Source organism: Erinaceus europaeus, chromosome 23 (assembly GCF_950295315.1).
Source record: "Erinaceus europaeus chromosome 23, mEriEur2.1, whole genome shotgun sequence".
In the NCBI taxonomy this organism is placed as follows: Eukaryota; Metazoa; Chordata; class Mammalia; order Eulipotyphla; family Erinaceidae; genus Erinaceus; species Erinaceus europaeus.
The window spans coordinates 4,506,482-4,525,114 of NC_080184.1; the positions used below are offsets into that span (position 1 = coordinate 4,506,482).

Consider the following 18,633-nt stretch of genomic DNA (forward strand, 5'->3'; position numbering starts at 1 on the left):
AAATGGAGAGAAGAGGGGAAGACAGAGAGGTGCAGAGAAAGATAAGACACATGCAGACCTGTTTCACCACCTGTGAAGTGACTCCCTGCAGGCAGGGAGCCAGGAGCTCAAACCCAGATCCTTACACCAGTCCTTGCGCTTTGCTCCACCTGCACTTCACCTGCTGCGCTATTGCCTGACTCCCGATACAGGTGTTTTTCTGTCTCTATCTCCCTCTGCCCACTCGATTTCTGATGGCCTCTATCCAATAAGTAAATAAATAAAGATAATTCAGAATAACACAGAAGAAAAACTAATATTAACCATAATATGCTGTGAAAATTCCCCTGGAGAGTGAGAGAGACGGCATAGTGGTTATGCAAACAAACTCTCATGCTAGAGTTGCCAGGTTCAATCTCCTGCACCACAATAAGCCAGAACTGAGCAGAGCTCTGTGAAAAAACAATAATGAAACATAAAATTCATCTGGAATACACGCTTGTTTTCTGCAAAGTACTAATGTAGTAAGCACTGAGGCATTCCCCTTTGTTGTTAAAATTTGGAGGCTCTGGCCGGGCTAGCTTCATGGGCGGGTAACAGAGACGACCAGAGACATACGGCTAGGCAGGGAAGCTGTATTTCTTTATTCAGGAACAACGATTCATAAACTAAACCAAACTAATCACCAAACAGAACTCTCCTGTCTCTTTGAGGCGGCGCAAGCACTCTCTCTTACTCTGGAACTCAGGAACCATCTCTCAGGGTTCCCAGGGGCGGGGCCAAGTGGGCCTGCAAAACTAACTGGACTGATCCAATTTTCTTGGCGGGGGAGAACTAGAACAACCCAATGTAAAGCATAAAACACCCCTTAGTGGGACATAAATAAAAAGCCCATCTTGGGTGTGCTCTCTCCTCCCAACAAAAGACTGACAAGAATATTAAAGAATAGGAGAGGGAGGAGAGAGAAGAGGAGAGGGGAGTCAAAGAGACTCTAGAATCGCTCTATGAACATTCTTTTTAGTTTATATCTACCACACGGCTCTATGCCTAATTTCTCACCACCCATCTCAAATTGAAGGCAGAAGATTCAGCCTGTGCCTAATGACCAAAAATTAGGATGAACTAATGTGCCTACTCCTTCAGTCACCCTATTAGTAAATAATAAATTTAATCCAAATCCATGCCTAAGATGTTTAAAATGGAAATTACAGAATTTGTCTGTCTTTCTGTGTGTTTAATTTCCTTGACTTGTTTTTTTCCCCGCTAAATCCATCTGATTCTCACCTTAATTTGCAATGGGCTGTCTTGAAGGGAATCAATAAATACTTCCCACTTCAAGACTCTGAAATTATGCAAAGTCTTTTGAAATTCATACCATCTGTAATGTCTAAAGGTGAACTCACAAGGTCTTGGGCCTTGTGGGAGACGGGCCATTTGCCCAAAATAAAGGGGCACCAGCATAGGAGCATTGGAGCGATGACTTTCAGAAAGCATCTTCTTCTTTATTTTTTGTACAGAAGAAGGTGGGCAGACCCAACAAGAATTTAGCAGGTTGACACACCAGGTGGGGAATCTGTCTGTATTATTATGATGATGGTGATTGTGAGAGATGTTTAAGTCTTCTCTTCAAAAGAACATGACTACGACTGTTTAGTACAAAAATTCTTTTAATCAATTGTTATCTGTGGCCCCCTATGGCCAGCAGTGTCGTGTTCTTTAGGTCAGCTCCTTGCAGTGCTTGCTACTCCTCCAGCAGAGACCCTCAGACTCTCTTCCTCCTTTTCTTATTTAGGCAATGGGGAGACTGTGAGCTCTGAACCCCATCCAGGGGTGGACGAGACAGTTCTCCATTGGAATAAAAGATGGGAGTTCAAATATGATTACAATGTGCCTACTGTCTATCTACAAAGTGGAGCACCCCAAACCAACTCTTCATCTGCACTATTCCAGCCTTTAGCTCCACGATTGGTCAACAATTTGTTTGGCTTTGTATGTCAACTCTCTTTTCAGCCACCAGGTTCCAGATGCCAGCAGGTTGCCAACCAGACTTCCCTGGACAGACAACTCCTCCCCTGATAGCTTTCTTATTCTTTATCCCTCTGAGAGGATGGACCCAAGGTCATTGTGGGATGCAGAAGGTGGAAGGTCTGGCTTCTGTAATTGGTTCTCCACTGAACATGGGTGTTGATGGGTGGATCCATATTCCCAGCCTGTCTCTCTCTTTCCCTAATGGGGTGGGGCTCTGGGTAAGCAGAGCTCCAGGATACATTTTGGTGGGGTTGAAGCGGGATCCTTCCTCCATACCTTGTGCTTTGCGTCACCTGCACTTAACCTGCTGTGCCACCGCCCCACTCCCTTAAACAAACATTTTGGGGGGTTATGCTGTGGCTCTGGGGTGGGAGTGGGGGCTGGGGTATTGAACCTGGGACTTCAGAGCCTCAAGCATGAGAGACTCTTTGCATAACCATTATGCTATCTCTCCCTCTTTTTAAATATTGTGTTTATTTGATGGAGACAGAAACATAGAGGGGAGGAGGAGATAGAGAAATAAGACACCAGAAGCCCTGTTTTACCACTGAAGCTTTCCCCCTGCAGGGGGATTGGCAGGGGCTTGAACCTGGGACCTTGTGTACTGTGATGTGCGAGCTTACCCAGGTATACCACCGCCTTGCCCCCTCACGAAACCCTCTCTAGCCCTTTTCTAGAACAAGAGGTGTAATCAGGTACAAAGGGCTCTTACCTGCCAGGCCTAGAATTCTGAGTGTTAGAAGTGAGTGAGGTCACAGTGAAGGAACAGTCACTGGGTTTGAGGTCACCCCTAGTGACAGCCAAGTGGCAGTGTGGCTTGGTCCATGACCAGGACAAGAGACCAGGCCCTCCTACATCAATAGGCATCCCACCTGCGCCTGAGTGTAATGCCCTCCACTCCAGGTCACTTGAGCTGACCTGACCATCACTGAATGTTTCCATCCCTCTTGTTCATTAATGCCATCATCAGGGGAAGAGACTGTGACCTGAAGAAGAGGTTGAGGAGACAGGGGCCAGGCAGTAGTGCAGTGGGATAAGTGCACATGGCACGAAGTACAATAACCGGCATAAGGATGCAGGTTCGAGCCCCAGGCTCCCCACCTGCAAGGGGGGTCACTTCACAGGCAGTGAAGTATGTCTGCAGGTATCTGTATTTCTCTCCCCCTCTCTATCTTCTTCTCCTTCTCAATTTCTCTCTGTCCTATCCAACAATGATAGCAATATCAACAATAATAATCACTAAAACAAGGGCAGCAAAAGGGTAAAAAATAGCTTCCAGGAGCAGTGGATTTGTAGTGCAAGCACCGAGCCCCAACAATAACCCTGGGAGAGATGGGGGAAAAAAACAGGCCTATAAACCAGTGTTATTTCAATTGAAGAAGGGGAAAAAGACAAAGAAGAAGGGGAAGAAGAAGAAAAGAAGAGGAAGGGAAAAGGGAAGGGGAAGAAGAAGAATGAGTAGTAGTAGTAGTAGTAGTTGGGTCTCCACGGACATGAGGAGACCATCCTCAAGCTGAGATGCCATTGAAGAGATGACACGCAAGGGCCAGCACATCACACTAGCAAAGCAGGACAAATTGACCTTCATCCATTTTGGAGTCTGAGGACTGGCCCTCAAGCTGAAAGGCCAAGGTCTCTGCAATCCACCTTTGTCTGGCTGGACAGGCTCTGTGGATGCTCTCAGACACGGCCCTCAGTCTGAGAGCAGACCCCCTGAGCACCACTTCTCATATTGATGATCACTTTGGAGACTTCAGGACCTGGCTTTGTCCTGGTCTTGAGGACAAGCAGAAAGTGAGGACTGTGTCACTCTCAGTAAAAGGAAGGGGGTCCTCCTTGTGTTGAAAGACCTCAGTGGTGTCTACCCACTTATTCGCAGTTGTCCTCCTTCTGCTTTTGCTTGGGGATTTAGTACAAAACAGGGCTGCCGGTTTCTCTCTATCTCTCTATATATATATATCACCCCCTTTCTTCTCAAATTCTGGTTGTTTCTATTCAAAAATAAAGATAATTACAAAAAAATAGAAATACATTACCAAGACAACAATATTGTAAATGAGTTCCCTCTAAACAGTGGAATAGTAAAGTTGACAAAAAGTAAAATACATAACCTTCTAGTCTTCATAGCACTGGCCTGTGTGAGGACATTCCTACTTGTTGAGCCTGTTTTCAATTTGCTCTCGAAATCGTCATTGCTTCTGTGTAAAAGGAATGCCACCCATGAAGAAATCTTAACGTACTCACAAATATCTTTTTCATTCTTTCTGATAGAGACAGAGCATTTGAGAGAGAAGGGATACAGAGTCAGAGAGAGAAAGAGAGACACCTGCCCCCTGCAGGTGGGGAACAGCTGCTTTCTGTGCCCACGACTGAGTACATCCCCACCCAGACACTCAGTTCTCTTCTGAGCATGAGCCCAAGACCTGGGATTAGAAAGGCCTTCTGGGTATTCTTTACATGTATCAGATTTTAGAAAGCACACATTTCTCTACGTACTCTTGGCCAAAACTCCTCCTTCCAAATACTTTATCTTCCAATTGCTTCTTCCAACTCTTCTTCATTGTCCACAATGATAGTTACCTGATTTCTGAAAGGTATCACAGCTATAAACTGATTTTTTTTTAGAGATTTAATAACAAGATTGTGGTATAAAAGGGGTACAAGTCCATACAGTTCCCACCACCAGAGCTTCATATCCCATCCTTTCTATTTAACGTTTCCCTATTCTTTATCCCTCTGGGAATATCGACCCTGGATCATTATGGGGTACAGAAAGTGGAAGGTCTGTCTTCTCTAATTGCTTATCTGCTGAGCATGGTCATTGGCAGGTCGATCCATACCAACAGCCTGTTTTTATTTTTCCCTAGTGGGGTAGGGCTCTGGGGAGGTGGGTCCTCTAGGACACATTGATGGAGTCATCTGTCCACAGAAGTCTGGTTGGCATCATGGTAACACCTGCAACTTGGTGGCTGAGTATTGGACCTGAAGGGTAGACATCCAATGTCTGGCATCTCTGGACACCGTCCCAGGTTAAAACCTGTTGAGGTGGCACTGGTTGCACTGATTGGATTGAGATTGGCAGGTTCAGTATCAAATGATATGTTTCAAGGGAATCATGAAAGAAAATGTGCCACGCCCATTTTCCAGCAATGGGAGACATTAGGTTTCTATAGAGAATGAGGAAGGTTCTTAGCTGTCTTAAGAAGGCAATAGATTTAAGAAGGCAATAGATAATAATTATTATAACCTATTTATTTGGGAACTTAATGTACTTCAAAATCCCATGGATAGAATTTAGCATACCATACAAGACCTTAGCATGCTATTTACAATATTGCTCAGTTTCAGAAGAAGCAAATATATTATTTTGCACATTCTGTTAGGGAATTATCTGAGAGTTGAATTCTACAGTCAAGATTTTTTGCATAGGGTATAGTTTTTTTTTTATTTACTTTAGTTTCTTGGATAAAGACAGTCAGAAACTGAGAGAGAAGGGGGTGATAGAGAGGGAGAGAGACAGAGACACACCTGCAACCCTGATTCAGCACTCGTGAAGTTTTCCCCCTGCAGGTGGGGATTGGGAGCTTGGAAATGGGTCCTTGTGCACTGTGACGTGCAGTCTACCAGGTGTGCCACCAGCTGTCCCTGTATATATATATATATATATATATATATATGTGTGTGTGTGTGTGTGTGTGTGTGTGTGTGTGTCTGTGTGTGTGTGTATGTCTGTGTGTGTCTGTGTGTGTGTCTGTGTGTGTGTGTGTGTGTGTGTCTGTGTGTGTGTGTGTCTGTGTGTATTCCTTCCTTATGCTCATAGCTCAGCTGACTTGAGTTCTGAGTGGCAAGTGAGTATGTAACTGAGGTGCCACTGAAGCCACTTATCAGAAAGTTATGCCAATTCAGTCAAAGCTTGACCAAAATCTGGTAATTTGTTGACTAATTCTGAGTTATCAGGTAGATGGTTCTGGTTCTGACATTTACTGATAATTGTCTTGCTCTCTATTTACTTTTCTGTAAAGATGCCTTTTGAGTTGCCCACCCCCATCCATCTCATTTTCCTAGGTGACATCTTTTTCAGTATGCTGAATTTTTACTGGTCTCATGATTGTATATAATTGTTAATATTGTCAGTATGAAGAGATCATACCTCTGTCCAATGTCCTATTTGATTTAGCACATGGTCCTTAATGCTGGACATATTAGAAAGTCAACTTGTATTAATGGTGTGGGTGAGTGTAATATAGCATAACATGCAAGACTCAATAGACTTTCACTTGTGAGTAGAGTGAACACACAGCTACTGTGGTTAACAGTTGTGTGGGTCAGACATGATGGGCCTAGACCTCCAATAGATCCCTTTCTCCACTGTCACTGGTCATATCCTTTAGGAACAACACAATGGACCCTGCTGTGAGTCCCCATAGGACCTTGCCCTCAATGTGGCTCAACAGTGGTATAGAATGTCCCATCCTCCGAAGGTGCGGTGGATAACATACTCTATCTACCACCTGAGGAAGATGGGTCCTAAAATTGGTGCAACCTGGAATGTTCCTCCTTGTGACCACAGAATGCAAACTCAGACCTCCAGGGATGTTGAGGTTGCTCAGGCTCCTGTGCTGAATTTGGGCCCCAGATCAAAAGGATGGTGCTTACAGTCAACATTATTTACATACTTTTCCCATTTTGGGAGCTATTTTCTCCTTATCAAGTTCTCTAGTCCTTTTTCCAACTATGACACCATCTCCCCAGATAATAACCTAGGTCAAACTGCATATTAGATATCACGCTCAGACAAAAACTACTAAAGTCATGGGCCCCTTGGAATATACATAAAATTGACCTACTAGCTTTATCCAAAATGGAGACCCGAAATCATCATCTGCAATGTTCTTGCCTTTAGGTTCATTATTAGTCAACAGTTTCTTTTTTTTAATAATTTATTTCTTTATTGGGGAATTAATGCTTTACATTCAACAGTAAATACAATAGTTTGTACATGCATAACATTCCCCAGATTCCCATTTAACAATACAACCCCCACTATGTCATTCATCATCTTTCATGGACCTGTATTCTCCCCACCCACCCACCCGCCCCAGAGTCTTTTACTTTGGTGCAATACGCCAACTCCAGTTCAGGTTCTAATCGTGTTTTCTTTTCTAATCTTTTTTTTCAACTTTGGCCTGAGAGTGAGATCATCCCATATTCATCCTTCTGTTTCTGACTTATTTCACTCAACATGATTTTTTCAAGGTCCATCCAAGATCGGCTGAAAACGGTGAAGTCATCATGTTTTACAGCTGAGTAGTATTCCATTGTGTATATATACCACAACTTGCTCAGCCACTCATCTGTTGTTGGACACCTGGGTTGCTTCCAGGTTTTGGCTATTACAAATTGTGCTGCCAAGAACATATGTGTACACAGATCTTTTTGGATGGATGTGTTGGGTTCCTTAGGATATATCCCCAGGAGGGGAATTGCAGGGTCATAGGGTAGGTCCATTTCTAGCCTTCTGAGAGCTCTCCAGACTATTCTCCACAGTGGTTGGACCAATTGACATTCCCACCAGCAGTGCAGGAGGGTTCCTTTGACACCACACCCTCTCCAGCATTTGTTGCTGTTACCTTTTCTGATGTATGACATTCTCACAGGAGTGAAGTGATATCTCATTGTTGTCTTGATTTGCATTTCTCTGACAATCAGAGACTTGGAGCATTTTTTCATGTGTTTCTCAGACTTTTGGAACTCCTCTGTGGTGAATATTCTGTCCAAGTCCTCCCCCCATTTTTGGATGGGGTTATTTGTTGTCTTGTTGTTGAGTCTGGCGAGCTCTTTATATATGTTGGTTATTAAACTCTTATCTGATGTATGGCATGTAAAGATCTTCTCCCATTCTGTGAGGGGTCTCTTGGTTTGGGTAGTGGTTTCTTTTGCTGTGAAGAAGCTTTTTAATTTGATGTAGTCCCATAGGTTTATACTTGCCTTAGTCTTCCTTGTAATTGGATTCGTTTCATTGAAAATGTCTTTAAAATTTATGCGGAAAAAAGTTCTGCCAATATTTTCCTCTAAGTATCTGATAGTTTCTGGTCTAATATCCAAGTCCTTGATCCACTTGGAATTTACTTTTGTATTTGGTGAAATACAGTGATTCAGTTTCATTCTTCTGCATGTTTCAACCCGTTGTTTCCAACACCATTTGTTGAAGAGACTCTGCTTTCCCCATGTAATCGTCTGGGCCCCTTTGTCAAAGATTAGATGTCCATACGTGTGTGGCCTCATTTCTGGGCTCTCAATTCTATTCCACTGGTCAGTGTGTCTGTTCATGTTCCAGTACCAAGCAGTTTTGATGACAATGGCCCTATAATACAGTTTGAGATCTGGGAGTGTGATGCCTCCGGTTCTGTTCTTTTTTCTCAAGATTGTTTTGGCAATTCTAGGTCTTTTCTGGTTCCAGATAAACATTTGTAGCATTTTTTCTATTCTCCTAAAAAATGTGCTTGGGATCTTGATGGGGATAGCATTAAATCTGTAGATGGCTCTGGGTAATATATTCATTTTGATGATGTTAATTCTACCAACCCATGAACATGGAATATCTTTCCACTTCTTTGTGTCTTTTTCAATTTCTTTGAGTAGTGACTCATAATTTTCAGTATACAAGTCTTTCACTTCTTTGGTTAGGTTTACTCCTAGATATTTTATTGTTTTTGTAGCTATAGAAAAAGGAACTGATTTCTGGATTTCAATTTCTTCTAACTTAGTGTTTGCATAGAGGAATGCCACTGACTTTTGAATGTTAATTTTATAGCCTGACACCTTACTGTATTGCCTGATGATTTCCAAAAGCTTCTTGCTGGATTCCTTAGGTTTTTCCATGTATACTATCATGTCATCTGCAAATAAGGAGAGTTTGACTTCCTCTCTTCCAACCTGTATGCCTTTAATTCCTTGCTCCTGCCTGATTGCTATGGCAAGAACTTCCAACACTATGTTGAATAGTAATGGTAATAGTGGGCACCCCTGTCTAGTACCTGATCTGAGGGGAAATGCTTCCAGTTTTTCACTATTGAGTATGATGTTGGCTGTAGGTTTGCTATATATAGACTCCACTATCTTCAGGAATTTTCCATCTATTCCCATTTTTTGTAGTGTTTTGATCATAACGGGATGTTGCATTTTGTCAAAGGCTTTCTCTGCATCTATTGATATGACCATGTGGTTTTTGGTCTTGCTTTTGTTGATGTGGTGGATCACATTGATTGATTTACATATATTAAACCAACCTTGCATGCCTGGGATAAACCCCACTTAGTCATGATGAACAATCTTTTTGATATACTGCTGTATCCGATTGGCTAGAATTTTGTTCAATATTTTCGCATCTATGTTCATCAGAGATATTGGTCTGTAGTTTTCTTTTTTGGTTGTGTCCCTGTCTGCTTTTGGTATCAGGGTGATGTTGGCTTCATAGAAGCTGGCAGGGAGTATTCCAGTGTCTTCAATCTTCTGGAAGACTTAAAAGTAGAGGTATTAGTTCTTCTTTGAAAGTTTTGTAGAATTCTTTTGTAAAACCATCTGATCCAGGACTTTTATTTTTGGGAAGATTTTTGATAACTGTTTCAATTTCATTAGCTGTGATGGGCCTGTTCATTAGTCAACAGTTTCTTCTGCTTTACATGTTAACTCTTTTTCAGCCCTAGGGTCCAGATGATACCATGATGCCAACCTGACTTTCCCTCGTAGACAACCTCACCAATATGTCTTGGAGCCTCACTTCCCAAGATCCCTGCCCCACTAGGGAAAGAGAGAGACAGGCTGGGAGTATAGATCAAACTGCCAACGCCCATGTTCAGAGGAGAAGCAATTATAGAAACCACACCTTCCACCTTCTGCAACCCATAATGACTCTGGGTCAGTACTCCCAGAGGGAGAAAGACTAGGAAAGCTGGGGAGTCGGGCTGTAGCACAGTGGGTTAAGCACAGGTGGCGCAAAGCGCAAGAACCGGACCGGTGTAAGAATCCTGGTTCAAGCCCCCAGCTCCCCACCTGCAGGGGAGTCGTTTCACAAGTGGTGAAGCAGGTCTGCAGGTGTCTATCTTTCTCTCCCCCTCTGTCTTCCCCTCCTCTTTCCACTTCTCTCTGTCCTATCCAATAACAACGACATCAATGATGACTACAACAATAAAACAGCAAGGGCAAAAAAAGGGAATAAATAAATAATAAAAAATATTTTAAAAAAAAAGAATAGGAAAGCTACCAGAGGAGGGGATGGGATACGGAGTTCTGGTGGTGGGAACTGTGTGGAATTGGACCACTCTTATCCTATGGTCTTGTCGGACTTTCCATTCTAAAAATAAAAATTATTAACAAAAAATATAATTCTTTCAATATTTCTTTGACTGTACTTTCATCAAATGACATTCTATGGGTTTATCTGAAGACTATTTGTATTACTACATAAATTCAGGTCTATGTTGATGAAAATACCACTATATTTTGATTGTATAACCTTAATGCAATACTATAATTCACTAATTCTCAATCCCACATTTGTTATGTTTCAGTAGTGTTCAGAAACATTCTGAGTTCCTTGCATTTCCATATCTGTTAGAATGGGGCTATCAGTTTGGACCCTAAGTAACTGTCTACAATTACAACATCTATCTATGCATGAAAGGCAAGAGTGGCATTTGAAAAAAATCACTAATTAAAACTATTCAATGACCAAAACTTCAACAAAATATATGCCTCCATTCTTTCTTCTTGATTCTAAGCCATATTTTGTATTTTTATTTGCAAAAAAATTCATATATTTTATCCATTTCTTTCTTTTTTTTCTTTTTTATTTAAGAAAGAATTAACAAAAACATAGGGTAAGAGGGGTACAATTCCACACAATTCCCACCACCCAATCTCCATATCCCACCCCCTCCCCTGATAGCTTTCCCATTCTCTATCCCTCTGGGAGCATGGACCCAGGGTCATTGTGGGTTGCAGAAGGTAGAAGGTCTGGCTTCTGTAATTGCTTCCCAGCTGAACATGGGCGCTGACTGGTAGGTCGATACTCCCAGTCTGCCTCTCTCTTTCCCTAGTAGGATGGGTCTCTGGGGAAACGGAGCTCCAGGACACATTGGTGGGGTCTTCAGTCCAGGGAAGCCTGGCCGGCATCCTGATGACATCTGGAACCTGGTGACTGAAAAGAGAGTTAACATACGAAGCCAAACAAATTGTTGAGCAATCATGGACCCAAAGCTTGAAATAGTAGAGAGGAAGTGTTAGGGGGATACTCACTGCAAACTCCAGTGTACTTCTGCTTTCAGGTATATATTTTGCAGTAGTTTATGGATACGTGTGAACATAAGCTCTCTCTCACAGAAACTGGTGTATATCTAGGTTTTGGGACTTTGTTAGAAAGTGAACCACCTGAGATGGAATTAGAGTAGACTGTGAAACGAAAGGTCTCAGCCAAGTAATGAAGCTGAAGGGTTGTCATTCCACACGTGAAGTCTCTGGACACAGTCTGAAGTGAAGCATGTTGAGGTGGCAATCGGTGTGTTGTTTAGGTTGTGATCAGCAGATGCAATATTATTTGATATGGATGTGGGGTGGGAGTGGGTGGGAGGGATGGGTCACAGTCTTTTGGTGGTGGGAATGGTGTTTATGTACACTCCTAGTAAAATGTAGTCATATAAATCACTAGTTAATTAATATGAGAGGGGGAAAATTAATTGTATGTCTCAAAGTTTTTCAAAACACAAACTGAATCTTTTTAATATATAGGCTGTGTAATTGATATGCAGACTCTCTCAAAAGCCTAGACCAAGTAGATCAGAAGCAACCAATAGCACAGCTATATACAAGATACAGCAAACCCTAACAAAAGGACTTTTCAAAGTTAACCCAATTACCAAATAATGTGATGATAACATTAACTATCGATTGTCTTTTTGAACCCTAAGACAGCAAGAACCTCACATCTCCACTATAGAGCCTCTACTTCCCCCAGTCCTAGAACTATTGTATAGGGCCCACTTTCCCGTATGCCTCTCCATTTATTTATAAACCCAGTACGTCTTCTAGTTTTTTAATTTAAATTTATTTTTATTAAATTTTTTTATATTTATTTTTCCTTTTGTTGCCCTTGTTGTTTTATTGTAGTTATTATTGTTGTTGTTATTGATGTTGTCATTGTTGGATAGGTCAGAGAAAAGTGGAGACAGGAGGGGAAGACAGAGGGGATGAGACAAAGATAGACACTTGCAGACCTGCTTCACTGTCTGTGGAGCGACTCCCCTGCAGGTGGGGAGCAGGGGCTTGAACCGGGATCATTACGCCAGTCCTTGTACTTCAACCCATGTGCGCTTTCTTCTTCTAGCATTTGCCCTTCTTCTGTAGCCAGTCAACAGCGTCAGGTTGAAAGCTGTCAGGAGCTGCTTGTTGCTGGCTTTGAAAGTGACTGGGATCCATTTGGATTCAGTCAGCTAGGAAGGATCGTCAGTTTCCCCAATGAATGGGTACTCACGGGGTGCACCATGAGAAGGTCGATCCAATGCATCCCATGTGCGCTTAACCTGCTGTGCTACCACCCGACTCCCACATATTCTAATTTTAAATCTTTTACATTTTATCTATTTTAATTGAGATAGTATTGTATAGTTTTATTTCATAGTGGGGTACTATACAATTCTAAGTTAGTTTTGCATACTGCTTTTTGTTTTTTGCCTCCAGGGTTATCACTGGGACCCCGTGCCTGCACTATGAATCCACTGCTCCTGGAGACCATTTTTTCTCATTTTGTTTTTGTTATTGTTATTGTTGACATTGTTATTGGAGAAGGCAGAGAGAAATCGAGAGAGGAGAGGAAGGCAGAAAGGGGGAGAGAAAGACAGACACCTGCAGACCTGCTTCGCTGCTTTTGAAGCAACCCCCTGATGGTGGGGAGCCGGGGAGTCGAACTGGGATCCTTACGGCTCTCCTTGTGCCTTGCACCATGTGCGCTTAACAGCTGTGCTAACTCCTCGCCCTGTATCTCGCTTCTTAATCCATCCAGTTGTTCTATTTTGAGAGGTGAATGTAAGACATTTACATGTAGGGTGGTGATAGATAAGTGCACTTTGCTTCTAGCTATTCTGCTTTTCCTTTGAGGTTCCTTTTTTTGTTCCTGTTGACTTTTTTCCTTTCATGTTTGCTCCTGCTTGATATTTTAAGTAGTTGATATTCCTTCTTTATTCTCTTTAATTTTGTTCTCCTATTATCTTTATTTATTGGATAGAGACAGTCAAAGATTGAGAGGAAAGGGGAAGATAGAGAGAGACGGGGAGACACCTGCAACCCTGCTCCACCACACGTGAAGCTTTCCTCCTGCAGGTGGGAACCAGGTTCTTGAACCCGGGTCCTTGTGGCCTGTTCTGTGTGCACTGAACTAAGTGTGTCACTGCCTATCCTTTGGTGGTTCCCCACCTGCAGGGGAGTCGCTTCACTGGCAGTGAAGCAGGTCTGCAGGTGTCTTTAACTCCCCCTCTCTGTCTTCCCCTCCTCTCTCCATTTCTCTCTGTCCTCTTCAACAAGAATGACATCAACGAATAAAACAATAAAACAAGGACAACAAAAGAGAACAAATAAATATTTTTTTAAAAAAAGAAATATAATTCACTGGCTTGGGAAACAGTTTCACAACTAGAGCACCAGACTTTCATGCTAAATGTTTCTTATTTGATCCCTGGTACCACCTGTGATGGGGAGGTGTTCTGACTTCTCTCTTCCTACTTCTCTCTGCTTCAAGTGAATAAGTCTCCTGCTATGTAACAAATAAAAACAGATCTTAAGTTAAAAAACACTCCAGTACCCTCCCTCTGTGTCAGGCTCATGGACATGAGTTCCATAAAGACACTCCATGACCTAGAAACACTGACAAGAAGGAATGTGTTACATCAGGACATAAATGCTGAGAACAGAACAGTTATTTTTATTTCACACCACAATGGCATGCCACTCACTCCCAGATCTTACATGAAACCTCTAGTATTTTATGTTCCCTATATCTTCTTTCTTTTAATTATTTCAATTTTCTTTATTTATTGGACCTGAGGTAGGCAGAAAATGAGACAGAGAGGGAGAGAGACAGTGAGACATCTGCAGCAAGCCTCACCACTCATGAAGCTTTCCCCTTGCAGGTGGGGACCATGGGACTTGAACCCAGGTCCTTGCACATTGTAATGTGTGTTCAACCAGATGTGCCACCACCTGACCCCTATTCTCTATATCTGTATCCCTTAAAATGATTATATTGAAAACCCAGGGGCTCATTTATATATAAGGATTTAGTGCTGATCTCCTCAGAGTCTGGGTCAGCATAGATCACCCTAGACAAGAGAGGGTCAGTGTGCACATTTATAACAAGTGGGGCGATAGGCTTCTATTCCTTGCCTATAATTCAGTCTGCTACTTTTTAAAAATGTATTTATAAAAAGGAAACACTGACAAAAGCATAGGATTAGAGGGCTACAACTCCACACTGTTCCCACCACCAGAACTCCATTTTCCATCTCCTCCCCTGATATCTTTCCTATTCTTTAACCCTCTGGAAGTATGGACCCAGGGTCATTATGGGATGCAGAAGGTGGAAGGTCTGGCTTCTGTAATTGCTTCTCCACTGAACATGGGTGTTGGCAGGTTGATCCATACTCCCAGCCTGTCTCTTTCTTTCTTTAGTGGGTCAGGTCTTTGGAGAAGCAGGGCTCCAGGACTCTTTGTGGGGTCATCTGCCCAGGGAGGTCTGGTTGGTATCAAGGCAGCATCTTGAACCTGGTGGCTGAAAACAAAAGGTGACATATACAGCCAAATTGTTGACTAATCATGAACATAAAGGCTGGAATATTGCAGATAATGATTTGGGATCTCTGTTTTGAAGAGAGTCATATTCCAACGGGTCCATGACTATACTAGTTTTTCCCTCAGCCTGACTTCTGATATGCAGGTGGATCCAGTTACTGTCTGGGGAGATGATGCTATCGCTGGAAAAATGACCAGAAAGCTGGATCAGGGAAGTGAGTAGCTCCCAAATATGGGAAAGTTGTATAAATATTGTAGACTGTAAACCGCATTGATTTGATCTGGGGCCCATATTCAACTTAGGAGTTTATGTGACCTCTGTATCCCTGTAGATCTGAGCTCACATTCTGTAGTCATGATAGGAGCCTTCCAAGATGCTCCAATTTCAGGACCCATCTTCGACCATTGGTAGAGTATGTTATCCAGAATAACTTTGAAGGGTGGAACATTGTTTAACATTGTTGAACCACATTGAGGGCAAGGTCCTATGGGGGGCCCACCAAGGGTTCTATTGTATTGTTCCTGATGAAGATGACCAGTGACAATGGATAGAGGGATCTATTTGAGTCCTAGGCCCATCATGTCTTTGTGAGACTCTCAAGACTCCCTGACTAGGGCCCCAGATGATGGGGTGGCCTGATAGTGACTAAAGAGTCATCATTAAAGTGTGCCCATCTCTTGACCTTATGCAGTCTGATGCTTTTAATCATGACATCCATCCCCCTACCCAGATGATTATTGAATGATTATCAAGCCCATGATTCTGTGGCATTGCAATTTTATGCTATTGTAATCCATCCTGAAAGACTTCCATAAATCATCAGAGAAAACAAAAGTTCTGGAGAAAGTTGGACTCAAACTCAGACCTGACACACCCTGAGGGACCCTGAGACCTGTCCTGCAATAACAGCCCCAAACTCCATGCAGAATCATGCACCTGTTTGGAGACTCACTTGCCCCTGAGTGAAATGATCCCTAGAGAATTAATTGACTTATTTTGGGCCACTAAACTTGATGAAATCACAAATGCCAAGGGCGAAGGAGAATCCAAACACATTTTCCCAAAGTGGTTTTCACCAGAGTGACCAGAGTTGGGCAGGTGCAGAGCCCCAGGGCAGAGGATTCCCAGAGCTCCTTCAAAGCACTGCAGTGAAGCTGGTAAAAAGAAGGGATATTGAAAGCTGTTTGACACAGAATCACAGGGGCTGAAGTCTCTGCACTGTGACTCCTGCATGGTCACCTCTAGGCCTTGCCTTTGTCCTGGGCTTAATCCAGCTCAAGCCCCCATTGACTTCATGGGCTTCAGAAAAGAACAGCAGTGCATTTCTGCAGTGGCACAGTTAGGGATACCTGTGCCAACCTGAATACTTAGCTGCAGGCCCCTGGATCGCCTTAATCTTTATGACTCAACACACAGATGCACAGATAGGTACCTCCACTAACAAACAGTGCCATGCCATCCTTTCTGATCTGTCTTTTTCTCTTCCTTCAGTGTTTACCTCTGTTTTGCAACGTGGATGTGGACATTTCTCCCTGCCCTCTATTCCTGAAGCCTAGTGTTTACAGGGACGGGGACCTGCTGCTGGATGGCTTCTTCCCCCTCTACTCTTGGAAATCACAACTAGACCTACAACAACTCTATTGGCTGTCCAAGCCAATCCAAACTTCACCTGAATGGTAAATGATTCACTATTTTTAAAATTATTACCTTTCTTTATTGCCTAGAGACAGATGGACACATGAAAGGGAAGAGGGAGAGAGAAAGAGAGACACCTGCAACCCTGCTTCACCACTTGTGAAGCTTTTCCCCTGCTGGTGGGGACCAGGGTCTTGAACCCAGGCCCTTTTGCACTGTAATGTGTGTGCTTAATCAGGTGTGCCCCCTTCCCCATCCCATAATCCACTGTCTATGTGAGTGTGAGAAATATAACTGACAAATGTTTGTTCTCAGTTTTTCCTCTTTTCCATTCTCTTAGTGTTTTCAACTAGTCGTTACTAATAGCTCAGGTTTGCATTTTGATGAATTCTTTTGAGCTTTGGTATCAAAGAAGTGCTTGTATAATCCAGAGTTACTCTTCATAGCTTTTATTTGTCTACTACAAATGCTGAGTTAAAATTTCTCAATACTGTCTATCAAAGCAAAGGTTTTTTTTCTTCTGTACTTACAAAGACAAGTATCTGGGAACATTGTTAATAAAGTTTTTTCTTTTATTTTATTTTATCTTTTCACTTTGCTTAAACTATGTGGGTATATTTCTGGGCTTCTTGATTTGTTATATAAATACATTTGCCTGAATTCATGAAAATGACCTTTTATTATATGGATATATATATATACATAAATATATATATTTATATTTATAAAACAGAGCTGGAGAGCAGAGTTTGATTTGCACATCAGGATTGAGAGACAGAATGCATCAGACCATTATTAATGTCCTCCCAAAGGGGATGTGTACTTGCAGACACATGGTGTATACCTTTCAATGAAGTCCTGCTAAATGTCTCCTACATCTCTTCCACAGTCTGCCTTTTCCTCTATTTATTGGGTATATGTGCATACAGTTGTGACAAATATAAACATCTGAAGGGCGTACAGAAATATAGACATCTTTGTGTTCACATAAATATCCTCAAGGCATGCAAAATTGAATGATTTCTCTCCTAGAATGCTGACCACTCTATATCAGACCTGTAATCTCCAGCTCTAGTGATTATATCAGGTTCTGTGTTTACTCTGTAAATCCTGACCTTCTCCAAAGGATACAGGCATAGTTAGGGATACCAGATAAGGCCTCTGTTAGCTTGAAGGTCTTTTGACCTGTTATCTGGGTCTACCTTGAGATTAGACAAACACCATAGAGGATGGAGATGAAGCTACAGTGACAGCAAAGAATTTCTCACATGTCTGGCATAATACCTGATGGTTATTAATTTAAAAAAAAAGTTCAGCATAAAAGTAATAGGCATTGAATTGCAAGGGTCCATAAAGAAATCAAGGGCCCTTCAATAGTGTTCATACTGTGTATCCTTACAAAAAAGATTCTAATCACTTACAGAAAATGATTTCTTCTCAATTTAAAGGTGGGTTAACACATATAATTTTCTCTTTTGCTTTGAAACAGTTTTCAAAATGTCTTATTGGAGAAGTTAGTGGTTTACACTACAGTTGTCACGTAAATACAATCTCTCATCTCCCCATGAGAGGCGGTTTGGTACCTGCAAGACACTCTCCGCCACCCGAAGGTCTTCGTTCCCACCATACACACACTAGGACATCAACTCCCCTTCCTCCATTTCTTCCCCTGTCTCCTAAGAAGATTTTGCTTTGGTGAAATAACTTTCCTGAAGACATAGGAGATGTTGGTTTCACAGATACTCTGCTTTCTATCTCCCCAGACAGGTGAGGGCACACCACACCTCCACCAACTTATCATAATTCTGCATCAATGTCTATTGGATTCCCATCATCTCTCCTTCATCCTTTACAGAAGTTTTGTATCTAAAATGAACTAATAAAAGTTTACCTTCTGCATCCCATAGTGACCCTGGGTCCCTACTCCCAGAGGGTTAAAGAACAGGGAAGCTATCAGGGCAGGGGATGGGATATGGTGACAAAAACTGTGTGGAGTTGTACCCCTCTTATCCTATGGTTCTTGTGAGTGTTTCATTTTTAGAAATAAAAATTTGAAATTTATATAAAACAGTAATGAATTTAGAATGCTGGCAATTCAATTGAGATTAGAAAAGAAGTGTAGAATAAATAATAGTGTAGAACTAAACTCAATA

General features: G+C 42.1%; 1 protein-coding gene across 1 annotated transcript in view; it reads left to right on the top strand.

Annotated features, from left to right (window-relative positions):
- The first annotated feature begins 3,681 nt into the window (after positions 1–3,681).
- Positions 3,682–18,633, top strand: part of LOC103122227 (vomeronasal type-2 receptor 116-like) — a 38,971-nt gene continuing 24,019 nt past the window's right edge. The window contains exons 1-3 of the mRNA XM_060182252.1: positions 3,682–3,801; positions 16,337–16,521; positions 17,970–18,020. Coding sequence (XP_060038235.1) covers positions 3,682–3,801; positions 16,337–16,521; positions 17,970–18,020 — 356 coding nt within the window. The remainder of the gene's footprint in view (positions 3,802–16,336; positions 16,522–17,969; positions 18,021–18,633) is intronic.